This window comes from Otolemur garnettii, unplaced genomic scaffold, assembly GCF_000181295.1.
Source record: "Otolemur garnettii isolate 467f Iridium unplaced genomic scaffold, OtoGar3 scaffold00009, whole genome shotgun sequence".
NCBI classification, from domain to species: domain Eukaryota; kingdom Metazoa; phylum Chordata; class Mammalia; order Primates; family Galagidae; genus Otolemur; species Otolemur garnettii.
The window spans coordinates 14,589,667-14,605,052 of record NW_003852404.1 but is presented as its reverse complement, the minus strand read 5'-3'; the positions used below and the strand labels follow the sequence as shown (position 1 = coordinate 14,605,052).

General features: G+C 35.1%; 1 protein-coding gene across 3 annotated transcripts in view; it reads left to right on the top strand.

The window, feature by feature from the left end:
* The window catches only part of NCAM2 (neural cell adhesion molecule 2), a 488,664-nt gene that overhangs the window by 392,814 nt on the left and 80,464 nt on the right, over positions 1-15,386 (top strand). For all 3 annotated transcript variants that reach the window (XM_003783902.2, XM_012801495.1, XM_023509713.1), the window contains one exon: positions 2,066-2,239. In XM_003783902.2, coding sequence (XP_003783950.1) covers positions 2,066-2,239 — 174 coding nt within the window. The remainder of the gene's footprint in view (positions 1-2,065; positions 2,240-15,386) is intronic.

The window sequence follows — 15,386 nt, the reverse complement described above, 5'->3', positions numbered from 1 at the left end:
TAGGAATCTGACCAGTCAGAGTAAGAACAAAGAATCATGTACATGCCGTGTACTCAGGGGTGGGCGCCCAGGAGGACAGTATCTATCTTCATCCCCAAGGACACACCCTCATACTTGACACCTGTCCACAGACTGCAGACAATAGTAATTGCTGTAATGTCCAGCTTAGACCAGTGGATGTTCGGAAATAACTCAGTGCGACTGAAAAGCTGGCAGTCTCAATTAGGACATCCGTGTATATTTGGTTTTCTCTTCCATTTTGGATCAAGCTCACAAATAAAATTCTTGATCAAAGTTGCACAGAAAATTCAGATTTATTTAGAAATGTATAAGAAACATGAAAATTACTAGAATGTTCATTCATTATGACAGTTTAAACATATTTAAATATATTAACACTTGTATTTCCAGATAATATTTTCATAGTACTATGTTTTTCAGAGGCATCAGTATTCTACACGTTTGTGAACCTGAGAGCCATAATATAATGTACTTTGGAGACTCGCCACATAATTTACAGTTACTAATTAGAGCTGAAATGTACACTGTGGTCTATCTTTACAGGATTCACATGCAAAGGGCATAAAGCTGTCCTGGCTGTTGCCCAGTACCATTCATGAGACATCATTTCCTGTAATACATGGTGCCCTTTTTTGGCTCCACCAAATAAGGCACATTTGACTCTTGACTGACATTCGAGATTTTTATCTGAATGCTGGATCAAGAAGAGAACTTTACATTTGCTTCATTTTAGTCAGAATTCTATATACATATCAATAAAGTTCCTGTGCAATTTACTTTGTTAAACTATATAAAATTGCACATGCATTTTATGTCCACCGTGTCTGTGTGTGTGTTCTTTCTGAAAATATTTGTATTTCTTTCCTTTTTTAAGTTGATTTCAAATGTGAGATGGGATAGAGAGTAAGATTGATAGAAATTCCTTTCATGTTGTCTGTGCCTCTAAACTTAAGGTTTCTCAAGTACAGTTTCATTTACTTTTCTCATTAAGATGTTTTTCTTTCTTATTCGTTAATTCTGCTTATTCTGCCTTTGAGATAATTCTTTCTAATGATGTCGTGCGTTATTGAAAACAATAAATTCCACCTAGGATACCTTCATGAACTTCAAATAATTAAAATAACAGGTCGATGTAATAACACGTACAGGAACAATTTTATAGTTGTTTTTGAAATAATTTAGTAAAACTTTAACATCTCAACTGATGACGTTTTACTTACTTTGTATAATGTGTAAATGAAATTGGATTCATTAGCAATTTTATTTAGTTCAGAATACTAGCATTTTCTCTACTTCACATTTGCCCAAAAGGAAGTCTTACAATTCAGTTGAACAAAAAGAAAATGAATTTTACATTTCCACAAGACATTATCATTTGTGGCAATGATTGAATAATAGATTCATTTATTCTGATGTTTTAAATACCCACCTTTATCTAGCTCTCTCTCTCCCTCTTTCTTTTTCTCTGTCCTCTCTTTGACACACATACTCCCCCCCACACACACAAACTAATTTTCTTTCACACCAAATACAATGTTTATAGTGTTTAGAAAACACAGAGCTAATTTATCACCTTTATTAAAAAATGTGATGTTTTACTGTTATGTGGTGAGATAATAATAATTGTCTAGTGTAGGCTCGCTTGCAATTTGAAGAGCTCATTCAGGTGTTTACCAAGCACTGAAATGCAAATATACTGAGTGTTCTAAGCAGCAATTCTCCTTCATCCCTCATTCTCATAAAATCCTAAGTTTTTTTTTTTTTTTGCCTTTTATTAAGCCATATACACAGAGATCATGAATACATTTGTGCATTTGTGGGGTACAATGCGTCGATTTTTTTATAGAATTTGGAATGGTTACATCAAACTAATTAATATAGCTTTCGCCTCATTTACTTGATAATTGTGTTAAGACATTTATGTTCTATCCGTGGTAGATCCAACTTGAACCCTTACAGTGGCTCCCTAGGTGTGGTCCCGCCGTCTTAGTAATGGCTGTGTCATTATTGTGGTTACGTTTCCTCTGTGTTTTTCTCTTCATAGATGTGCCGTCCAGTCCCTACGGAGTGAAGATTATAGAGCTGTCACAGACCACAGCCAAGGTTTCCTTCAACAAACCAGACTCCCATGGAGGGGTGCCTATTCATCACTATCAAGTGGACATCAAGGAAGTGGCGTCTGAAATCTGGAAAATCGTGCGCTCCCACGGAGTCCAAAGTGAGTCAGTAATTCACAAGTGTTGACAGATTCAGGCTGCCCTTCAATATACCTGTGATTAGTTTTTGATTTCCCTTCAATGTTTTTTTCTTTCAATAAAGTAATGCTGGGAAGACATTATCTCTGCCCCTATTCTTCTTTAGAATAATCTTTTTTTTTTTTTTTTTTGCCAGGGCTGGGTTTGAATGGAAAGGTTTTCATCTTCAGATGGAGATACTTAAGAGAGTCAGCAAAGTTCTATTGTATAGAAGGTCATTGTTTACAATTTTGTTGCTGGAAAGAGAACTCTTGTTGTGTGAGGCATGGAGGTTGGATGTGCTTAAATGTGTACTTATGTTTAATTTATTAATATTTCTTTATAAGTAGGTACAAAAGTCGTAATATAAAATATCAGCATCTTCTACGTATATGTATTCATGAAGCCATCTCTGAAAATTCTATAGAACTTTATATTTGATGTTTATATTTATATGTAGGTTTCTAGATATATTTCTATAATATGGCAAATAATTCACAAGACTACTTTCTAATCATGTAACATTTCATCATTTTATGAAAATGTGGTTTCTTTTCTCATTTTGAGGAAAGAAAAATAAATAGAAAATGATAAGAAACTGCCATTTTTGGATTCTGTTGGTTAGGACATAGAATTACTTTGAGGGGTCACAAAAACCCGTATAAAATATTGAGGAAACCATGTTCATAGTGGACATCCTATAAGGATACTTTCCTGACCCTAATACATACCTGGTTGCAGCTCAGGAAAAAACAAGAGCCCTGCTGAGCAGAAAAGAGAAAACCAAACCCAGGGATCTTGAAGAGAGCGGAAATTAAATTATTCTCGTCTCGTCACTGATGACACCAGCCTTCTCAGTTTCACTGAGAGCAGCTACAGGCTTTTGATAGAAACGTCAGCAGTATTCATTAATGAGTGATCAGTTATTTAACACAAGCTTCACGTAATCTCCTCAAAGAGATAATTTATTATTATTTCTTCTCATGTGAACTGTCTGGATAATATTCTTTGCGCATGTGCTATGTGGTTCAAGAAAAATTAACAAAGACATTTCCCAGAAAAGAGTTAAATGAGTCAGACCCAAAACTGTAGTAAACAGGGATCAAGAAATGATATTTTGGATTTTTTTTTATTAAGAGGAAAAAAAGAAAGGAGGGTGGTAGATGAAAGACAGAAAGACAAAATGAATTATTCCTCACACTGCAGAACGCTCAAAGTGGGTGCCCAACAGCAATGAAGAAAAATAATATTAAGCCTGGATGGTACAGAAAAGGACCACGGCACGAGGGTACAGCCCCATCCCACCCGTATCACAGTGGGACGGGGTTGGTAAACTCACTCTACATTTCTTCCAGATTTGCAACAATATGGAGAATTTATCATGGCCTAGATCAAGCCACGTTGATTACATACAAAACCTGACACTGCAGCCCACGTTACCCACCTGCTCAAAGCAGATTCCTATGCTTAGGACTGAAATGAAATAACAAACACATTTCTTAATTTAGAATGAGAAATCATTGTCCAGAAATTAGAATGTTCAAAGTCAATATGATAAATATCTTCTTTCTCCTTTACTATACAGGGTGGCCATAAAGTTCACCACCCTGTACCATGTAGGGAACAAAATATGAGTCAGAAACGTGTTTGTGAATCCAGAATTATGAGAAAGGGAAGTTTCATAAATAAGACGTTTGAGGGCTTCACACTCCACCTTAAATCTTGCCAAAAGACAAAAATTGCTCAATGTCCTGGGACTGGAGATGTCTCCCTTTTATTGCAGAGAAGGTGAGCATCAATACTTCGTTTCCATACAGACCTCTGCTCTGATCCATCTGTAAATGAATACCTTAAATCAGGTTACAGTCATGTAATCAAAACATTGCATGATCTCAGTTCAGTGTAGTACAAACTAGAATTGTTTTAAAAAATCCAATTCTTTCAAATAATTCTTTTTTAATCTCCCTTTTTCCTATTTCATTATGTCTTTAGCAGATAATTTATCAAGTCCAGTTGAGCTTTGCACGATTTAAAAGTTTTAATATGTAATTTTGCACTCACATTTTTTCAGATGCTCATGACAGCTAGACCTAGCCTTGGGAGATTAGAGATGGCTTGAACTTCTTGGGAAGGGGCAAAGAATCAATGCCTCTGAACTTTCTGGTTCTTTATGTTTCTTTGGACTCTCTCTGCCACATGCTGTCTGTGGGACAAGCATCTGAATACCTGCCATTGGGGTTGTGCTTTGCGGGGCAAAGTCTCTATAAACCTTTTCCGGATATAGAGTTTTCTCCAATGAGATTCTACTTTGTCTCACCTCTGCAGACACCTCTTCATCCCTGTCTTCAAGGACATCTCATTTTACAAGTCACTGCAGCCCCTACCTTTATGAGACATTCGTTTGACCCAGAGAAAAGTTCCACATTTTCCTAAGCTACAATGTAAGAACCTCGATTGCTTCAGAGTTGATGTTTTTCTCCAATTTTCTTTTTCCTTACTTCAAAGAGGTACAGAAAATAGATGAATCTTCTGTAAAAACAGAAGTCCTACTGAGGAACCAAATGGAACACTCTTCTTTACATCTGTTATGCAAAAAAATCTAATGGAATTTATTAATCTTTTTTAATTTTCTTTACTTACCAAGAAGAGAAGAGATATCATAGTACATACAGAATTCTGGGTAGAACACTCATAAGTCCAATGACAGGATTTTTTTCTCCTTCTAGGTTTTTTTTTTTTTTTTTGGCCAGGGCTGGGTTTTGAACCCGCCACCTCCGGCATATGGGGCTGATGCCCTACTCCTTTGAGCCACAGGCACCGCCCCTCCTTCTAGTTTTGAAGAAATGGTTAGGAGATGACAGTGTGCATGGGGATTAGAGTCTCGTGGCTGAGACTGTAGACCTAGTTTAGCTTCTTCTTATTCAGCTCTGCAGGAGTTTCTATCCTCATCTCAACCATTTAGTATGCAATGTCTCTTTCTTCTCTTTATGAATTGTACCAGTTGAAAATTCCAGCGCTGCAGAAACATGCCCACTCAATTTTCCCTACAGGTTCCTATGGCTGGATTGGTGCTTTTCTTTCTATTTGAGTTTGGACACCTTTATATGTGATTTACTGAAAGCTTTAATATATCAACTATAACCAACTATAGTTGATAGGTTATATATGTATAATATATATAATGTTTTTAAGGATTATACATATATATGATATATGTATAATTATAAATAATACTTTTAAAGTGTAGGCCCCATATTTAGGTATCAGGCATAAATGAGAATATGTAACTAAAAAGAGAACATAAATAACAATGGGAAGCCAGGAAGAGAAGCTGGGAACACCACTGAGACCTCTTCTAACCTGCGAAGATATGCGCTTCTGGCATTTACTATCCTTCCCCAGTTTTGTAAAAATAAAGTGAAAATTTTCATAAAAGTAAATTCTTCATGCTTATAGACATGTGAAATATGCTGGAAATAATCAAAATATATTGTTTACTATATATTGACAGCAAGGATTTGATTGCCAGAGCATATAACATAGCTTTGATCTAAACTTTCTACCTTAATCACACATTTTAATTGAGTTGCTATGATTTACATGTAACCTCCAACCTGTTTTTCCCATCAGATAGGTTTAGGATCATTGAACACCGTCCGGAATTATTCTTTCGCCCTAATCACCTGTAACATGCTTTTGCAATCACTCCCTGGGCGTGCTGTACACTAAAATTCCCTTGTTCCTCCGGAATCAATGACTTGCAAGTGACATATTTCTTACATTATATTGTACTGTATATATTTTAACATGTAATACATTTTATATTTAATTTCTTTTGTTATAACTCTCTGATCTACCTTTTAGTTTATAAGCTCTAGTGTCTTTTTTATTTTAGTTTTTCTTCTTTTTATTAGATCATACCTGTTCACATTACTTCATTTATGAGGTACAATATGCTGATTTTATATACAATTTGTAATGCTTACATCAAATTGGTTAACATGGCCTTCCCCTCACTTATTTAATTCTTGTGTTAAGACATTTATAGTCCACTCTTAATATATTTGACATGTACCCTTGCAATATGCACAATAGGTGATGTTCCAAATACCTTTCCACCTGGCCTCCCTCCTCCTCTCCCCTCGCTCTCCTTTTCTCTCCTTCTTTTGGGTTAGAATTGTGTTTTGTCATTCGTATGAAAGTGTGGGTGATTATATATTGGTTTCATAATAGTACTGAGTACATTGGATACTTGTTTTTCCCATTCTTGAGATACTTTACTATGAAGAATATAACCCAGCTCCATCCAGGTAAACATAAAAGAGGCAAAGTCTCCATCTTTTTTTAATGGCTGCATAATATTCAATGGTATAAATATACCACAATCTGTTAATCCAGTCATGGGTCAGTGGGCACTTGAGCTGCTTCCATGACTTTGCAATTATGAATTGGGATGCAATAAACATTCTTTTGCAAATGTCTTTGTTGTAAAATTATTTTTGGTCATCTGGACATATGCCTTGTAGTGGAGTTGCAGGATCAAATGGTTCTTAAATCTTTTTTCCAGAAGGGTCACATTCCCACCAGCAGTGCAGAAGTGTTCCCTTTTCTCCACATCCACAGCAACATCTGTAGTTTGGGGATTTTTGTTATGTGGGCTACTCTTAGTGGACTTAGATGATATCTCAAAGTCATTTTGATTTTCATTTCTCTGATGATTGAAGATGATGAGCATTTTTTCATGTGTTTGTAGGCCATGTGCCTGTCTTCTTGAGAGAAACTTCTGTTCATGTCTCTTGCCCACAATGAAACGGGATTACTTGTTCTTTTCTAACTAATTAGTATGAATTCTCTGTGAATTCTAGTTATCAAACCTTTGTCAGAAACATAACCTGCAAATATCTTCTCCCGTTCTGAGTGCTGTCTGCGTGCTTTATTTACTGTGTTTTTAGTGAAAGTGCAGAAGCTTTTTTGTTTGATCAGCTCCCAGTAATATATTTTTGGTGTTGCTTCAATTGCCCGGAGAGTCCTCCTCATAAAATATTCTCCCAGCCCAATGTCTTCACATGTTCCTCCTGCACTCTCTTCCAAGTGTCTTTATAATTTCATGTCTTAAGTTTAAATCTTTTATCCAGTGAGAATCAATTTTTGTTAATGGTGAAAAGTGAGGGTCCAGTTTCAGTCTTCTATAAGTCGCCAGCCAGTTCACCCAACACCATTTGTTAAATAGGGAATCTTTCCTCCAATTATGTTTTTGATAGGCTTATAAAAGATCAAATGATGATAAGCTACTGGGTTCATCTCTTGATTCTCTATTCTGTTCCATACATTTACTTCTCTGTGTTTGTGCCAGTACCATGCTGTTTTGATTACTATAGATTTCTAATATAGCCTGAAGCTGGTAGCATGATTTCTCCTGCTTTGTTTTTATTTCTGAGTAATGTCTTGGCTATTTGAGTTTTTTTCTGCTTCCATATAAAATGAAATACTATTTTTTCCAGATCTTTAAAGCACAACAGTGGTGCTTCAATAGGAATTGCATTAAATTTGCATATTTCTTTGGGAGGTATGGACATTTTAACAATGTAATTCTTCCCAAACATGAGCACAGTATATTTTCCATTTGTTAACATCTTCAACTATTTCCTTTCTCAGAGTTTCATAGTTCTCTTTATAAAGATCTTTCAGGTCTTTTGGATTGAAAACATTTCCACTCAGATCAGGAACTAGACAAGAATGCCCATTGTCTCCATTGCTAATTCAACATAGTAGTGGAAGTGTTAGCCATGTCAATCAGGCAAGAGAAGGTGATCAAGGGTATCCAAATGCAGTCAGAGGAGATCAAACTCTCACTCTTCACAGATGATATGATCTTATACCTGGAAAACCCCAGGTACTCAAATACAGACGTGAGCAAGGAATACAGCAGCATCTCAGGATACAAAATCAATACTTACAAATCAGTAGCTTTTTTGTCTGCTGACAATAGTCAAGTCAAAAATATAGTCAAGGACTCTATTCTTATTAGAGTAATTCCAAAGAAGATGAAATATTTGGGAATTTATCTAATGATTTTAGTTTTTCCAGTATCAAAAACATGTTAAAGTGGAGGCAATATTGACATGTGGTTGAGATGAGCAATGGAAAGGATTATTTTATAGTACCTCTGATTGGGTGTTTATAAGTGAATCCATCATACAAACCCTTTGTATAAATAGATGAATAAATAAATAGCTTTCCTTTGTATTTATTTAATTTTTAATAATTATGGGTACATGTGCTGATATAGGCCTACATGGTATCAAATCAGGGTAATTGGGGTATTTATCATTTGTTTATCATTGATCAGGCATTTATCATTTCTTTGTGTTAGGAACATACCAATTCCATGCATTTAGTTATTTAAATGTATACCCTAACTTTCTGTGTTATTAATTATTGTTCATTCCATCAGAAGGAACTTTTCATTGGAGACTGGTGTTTAAAGTATTTATTAAGGATCAACACGTTTGAAAAGATTAAGGAAGAAGTAGAATTAGGAAAATGGAATAAATTGTGAAGATGTAGATTCCAGTAGAACGTTCCAGGAGTTTTATGTGGTGGTGGTTTGGTTTGTTTTCTGTTTTGGGTGGAATACAATTCTGTACCACATATGGAATTACAATGCTCAAGAAAGCAAGAAATGAGGAGACTTCTTTGCAATTCTTCCATTGGGTTGCCACAAAATGCACCTTCTGCACTTTCAGGCCCTTGTCTTTCTGCTGTCCCAGTTCAAAGCTGGTAGGGTAGCCTTTTGCACTACTCCGCAAATGGTCTACTCTTTCCTCTGTAATTCCGAAAATCTTATAAACCACACTCCGTACTGCAGCCCTATCTTATTACCACCTTTGTCAGGCACATTGGTAATTTCTTCTGCTTGTTATATCTACTTTTCCATGTATTTTTATTCCTTCTTAGATATAGTGGTAAAGTTAGGCAGTTAGACATCCTATAAAAGGAAGCGTAGCTTAGCCTAGACAGAAGGAAGATTTTTCCAAACTAGAGGCCTGATAGTGGCTTGGAAAACTCTGCAATGATAATTACTTCCTAAGTGTCTTCCCTGGACTAAAATACCCAGTCCATTTATACCCTTCCTCCTCATTTACTCAGATGCAAGTTTTTCTGCCAAGAGCATAACTAGTCAACTCAGCTTTCTGCATGGAAGACAGACCTTTCGTATATTCCTCCAGCTAGCTAGAAAAAAAGAATCTGACCTGAAATCCTCATAGCTACCATAATATCTTTCTTAGCATATAATCGCTTGTAAATAGCATCTAAAAAGTTGATCTAGTTTAATGAATCTTTGAAGTTTGAAATGTCAGATATAATAGATTCTATAGTCCAAGTGTCTCTGTTTAGTCATGAACATGTGTGTATATATAGACCTCAAAATTTATCATCTTCATTTATTTAGGGCTATTGCTCAACTTTTTCTATTTCAAAGGATTTCATTATATTAAGTAAATCATTAATTTATATTTAATTATATTACCTTTTCCCCTCAAATTATTTTCAAGTGTACTTCAAAAGTATTCCATTAAGTGATACAGAGAACAAACAGTATATATTAAAAGTGAGCACATTCTCATTTAAAACATGGCAATTAACTGAGTATATATATTTTTGGAGAGAAAATCATGTTTTCCTTTTTCAAAAAAGACAGTTCTCACCTGTCAGTTTGAGATTCCTTATAGCACTAGTCAGGCCCAGTGTGACTAGGGGTCTGCTTAGATTTTACAAGGAAAAAATAAAGCTGTTCACAGGATATGTTAATTTCTGGAGACCTGTGGAAAGAATGTACTTTAAGCCTTATTTCCTCTTGGGTTCAATTCAGTCTCTTGTAGCTGAAGAACCAACATCTTTATTTCCTTGCTAAGCACTGGTTTTTAGCTCCTGGAGTTCACCCACACTCTTTAAGAGTGAAATTACTCCTAATGTATTCACTCCACCCCTATTCTGAATTGATAGCCTTCATAAATAACCATATTTTTCCCTGCTGAAGCCAAATTCCAGTAACCAGGCAATTAGTATACATTAAAGATGGCTGACATTTCCTAAATATTAATTCTATTTCAGTCACTATGTTAAATACTAGAAATAGATTATATCAATAGAACTTGGCCACAAAATGAAGAATTCATTAACATCAATATCCTCAATTTTACAGAGGATAAAGTTTCATATAATCCAGGGAAAGGAGAAAATTGAGCCTACAATGTTTGGTAACTTCTGTCTAGGACACATAGATAAAAAATTTTTACCTAAATTTCAAACCAAAACAAGAAGTCAGATTTTAAAGCCTATAAATGTGACTATTATGCACTTTTCTTTTTAGCCACTATTCAGGTAAGAGTTTGGAAAATTAAGTAAGAGTTACTGCCCTGCAGAGTGTATGACATCCCACAAATATAGTGAATTGGGTTTTAGATAGCTAGGAAGAGATGGAGGGAAATTGTACAGGGTCATTTGCCTGACCCAGTTAAATATAAATTATAAAGTTGAAATATTAGTGTTCTGTAGAAGTTTCTTATTAGATGAGAAGAGAATAATAGGAGGGGAAGGTAGGAAGTAGAGAGGGAGAGAAGGAATCAAGTTTTATATAATGTGCTGTGAAGCTTTGAAATATATTGTTAACAATATAAGAATGGTGTGTTCAGAAGCATCACAATTGAGAGAAAAAATAATTATATGTTGTTTCTTTTTAAAGTGCTTGAATGTTAGGCAAATTATATACAAATCATAGTGATTTAGTCAAAAATATTATTGTAAGGAATCTAAAGAAAGTGGCCCAAGTACAGTCAGCCCTCCATGTCTGTGGGTTCCACATTTATGGATACACCAACTTCCAATCTAAATTATTTGGAAAAATAATACCAATGTGACAGTAAAAATAACACAATAAAAACCAATACAGATGGCAAGTATTCACATAGTATTTAAATTATAATAGGTACTATAAAGAAGCAAGAGATGTTTAAAATATTTGGAAGAGTGTGTATACATTATATACTATTACTACCCCACTTTATATAAGGACTTCAGCATCCATGGATTTTGGTATTGGAAGGAGTCATGGAACAAACCTTCTTCAGATATCAAGGGGCAACTGTTTACAGCTCTCTGATGCAGATTGCTTTAAGGATGAAAGTTATGTTATCTAAAGCAAAAGACAGGAACAGCCTTTGGGAGAAACTTAAAAGTTGGATGCAAATTTGTAATTGTATGTAAATATTTTATAAAGGAAGACTATAATTTTATTTCATTCACTAAAAGAAATTACCTTAAAAATCTTTTCATTTCAACTTTTCTTTCAGATTATTATTTAGCTGAGTATATAGTCAGAGTTTGATAGGTACACTGTGTTGGCAACCTAAAGAGAATAATTTACTCTTTTCTGGATTTCATTTTTCCTGTTTAGAATTGTCATTTCTTTGTAAATACATTGACTTTTTTTTTTCTGATTGGGTGTTCTTATGATATCTATTTAACCTGGTGTCTCCATGTGGATTTCCATGATTTATTCTCCTGTGGATTCAGTGGGATAACTGAATCTAAAGAAGCATGTCCTTCACAGTTTTAGAAGATGCTACATTGTTGCCTTTTAAAATATTGTTTCCTCCCCCATTCTCTGTGTACTTTTATTCTAAAATGCAAGTTAGATGCTGGATTTGTTATTTGAGAACTTGGTATAGGATATCATTTTACATATATTTTATGTTTTTCAAACTTCCTTTTCTTTTGAATTTGTGGCAATTCACTCAGGTCTCTCTTCTATCACACTAATTCTTTGTTCACTTCATTTGCTGCTTAACCTCTCCATTAAATTTTTAATTTAATGCCCATGTTTGGTTTTTATCCAGTTAGCTGGGAAACTTTTAAGACTGTATTGTTTTTATTATTTTTTTGATGTATAAGCATTTTAAGCCTACTTTGTCTATGTTTGGATTTTGAATATTGCTGTTTTTGAAGTTGTGAATGCTCAAATTTAAATTTTTAGTATTTTTTTTTATGTATTTGTTGGTTGGATTGTTTCAACAGAATCTCATTCAGAGTGGTTTACTGGCTATTATATGTTACGAGTTTAGATTGTAACCTCATATGGCGCCTGTCCTGTTTACTGGGAATAAGGCAAGGCCTGGTCCCAGTGCATTGCTCTGCAGCAGATATTCCTTTGGTTCTGGCTGCTGCCCTGGAGCTATACGAAGCTGGGAGCACCCAAGCACTCTAAATTAAATTCTTGACTTGGGAATTTTCACTACAATGATAGCAAGTTTATAGTTATGAATTTTCAGAGAAGTATTTTTTGATCTCTCTAACAAAATGGGGTAGGGTTCATGATCAAGCCAGACACGTTTTGTTGCCAAGCTCTCTGTGTGTGTGTGTGTGTGTGTGTGTGTGTGTGTGTTTCTTGGTTTTGTAGGAGTCCTAGCTTCATCCTCTCATTCTGCTATTTTCTCACGTACCAAGGCCATTTAGACCCTATGTTCTGAGCCAGAGTTCCATGTAAAAGCTCTGAATATCTGAGTACAGTGAAGGTTTCAGCAAGACTGCCATAATGGATTAGAATATTCCATAGCTGCCTCTCTAGCTCCAGATCTCTCCACTCAGTTCATTTTTGTTGTTTAGGGGTTTTCCTTTCCTTCTGTGAGGTAATACGTGCATTTAAAAACATTTTTGAAAATAGTATGCACTATTTATAGCTGTATTTAAAAGGGTTGACTTCCTGGTTACATAGGTGAACATATTGCTGACAATAAGTATGTTTGAAAGCATAAATATATTATATATGTATGTATATATGGGTAGTAACAAAATACTTTATGCATTCTTTAATAAATTTTAGGTTGTACTAATAGTGAATTTCTAATTATAAGAAGTGTAAAGACAGTTATAACTTATTGCCTTTTTTAATTAAATCATAGCTGTGTAGATTAATGCAGTCATGGAGTACAGTGTGCTGGTTCTATACAATCTGAAATATTTTCATCAAACTGGTAACATAGCATTCATGTCATTTTCTTAGTTATTATGTTAAGACATTTATATTCTACATTTAGAAAGATTCACATGTACCCTTGTAAGATGAACCATAGGCGTGATCCCACCAATCACCTTCTCTCCATCCAGCCTCCCCCTCCCCTCCCCTCCCTCTCCCCTTTCCCCATATTCTTGGCCTATAATTGGGTTATAGCTTTCATATGAAAGCTATAAATTAGTTTCATAGTAGGGCTAAGTACATTGGATGCTTTTTCTTCCATTCTTGAGGTAGTTTGCTAAGAAGACTATTTTCCAGCTCTATCATGTAAACATGAAGGAGATAAAGTCTTCATCTTTCTTTAAGGCTACATAATATTCCATGGTATACATATACTATAATTTATTGATCCATTCATGGATCGATGGGCACTTGGGCTTCTTCTATGACCTAGCAATTATGAATTGGCCTGCAATAAACATTCTGGTACGAATATCTTTGTTGTAGTGTGACTTTTGGTCTTCTGGATATATACCTAGTAGAGGAATTGTAGGATCCAATGGCAGGTCTATTTTTAGTTCTCTAAGTGTTCTCCAGACATCTTTCCAAAAGGAACATATTAGTTTGCATTCCCACCAGCAATGTGGAAGTGTTCCCTTTTCTCCACATCCACGCCAGCATCTCTGGTTTTGGTTTTGGGATTTGGGCTAATCGTACTGGAGTTAGGTGATATCTCAAAGTAGCTTTGATTTGCATTCCTCTGATGATTAAGGATGATGAATATTTTTTCATATGTCTATAGGTCATGTGCCTGTTTTTTTCAGAGAACTTTCTCTTCAAGTCCCTTGCACCCAGCCTCGGATGGGATCACTTGTTCTTTTCTTGCTAATATGTTTGAGTTCTCTGTGGATTCTGGTTATTAAACCTTTGTCAGAGTCATAACAAATATCTCTCCCATTCTCAGAGCTGCTACTTGCTTTACTTACTGTGTTCTTGGCTGTGCAGAAGCTTTTTAGTTTGATCAGGTCCCATAGTGTATTTTTGATGTGCTTCAATTGCTTGAGGGGTGGTCCTCATAAAATTTTCACCCAGGCCAATTTCTTCAAGTGTTTTCCTACACTTTCTTCTAGTATTTTTATAGTTTCATGTCTTAGGTTTAAATCTTTAATCCAGTGAGAGTCTATCTTAGTTAATGGTGAAAGGTGTGGGTCAAGTTTCAATCTTCTACAGGTTGCAGGCCGGTTCACCAAGCACCATTTGTTAAATAGAGAATCTTTTCCCCACTCAGTGTTTTTAATTAGCTTGTCAAAGATCAGATAATGGTAAGTAGCTGGGTTAATCTCTTGGTTCTCTATTCTGTTCCATACATCTATCTCTCTGTTTTTGTGCCAGTATCATGCTGTTTTGATGACTATCGATTTATAATATAGTCTGAGGTCTGGCAGTATGATTCCTCCTGCTTTGTTTTATTTCTGAGTAATGTCTTGGCTATTTGAGGTCTTTTCTGATTCCATATAAAATGAAGTATTATTTCTTCGAGATCTTTAAAGTATGACAGTGGAGCTATAATAGGGATTGCATTAAAATATATATTGCTTTGGGTAGTATGGACATTTTAACAATGTTGATTCTTCCCAGCCATGAGTATGGAATTTTTTTCCATTTGTTAACATTTTCAGCTATTTCTTTTCTTAGAGTGTCATAGTTCTCTTTATAGAGATCTTTCACATCCTTTGTTAGGTAGACTTCCAAATATTTCATCTTCTTTGGCACTGCTGTGAAAGAAATAGAGTCCTTGATTGTTTTTTCAGCTTGATTGTTATTGGTATATATAAAGGCTACTGATTTATGAGTGTTGATTTTGTAAACTGAGATGCTGATGTATTGCTTGATCCTTCTAAGAGTTTTGTAATAGAATCCCTGGTGTTTTCCAGATATACAATCCTATCATCTGCCAGGAGTGAAAGTTTAATTTCTTCTGACCTTATATGGATTGCCTTTTCTTCCCTAATTGCGATGGCTAACTAAAACTTCCATTACAATGTTAAAGAGCAATAGAGACAATGGGCAACCTTGCCTGGTTCCTGATCTGAGTGGAAATGATTTCAATTTAACTC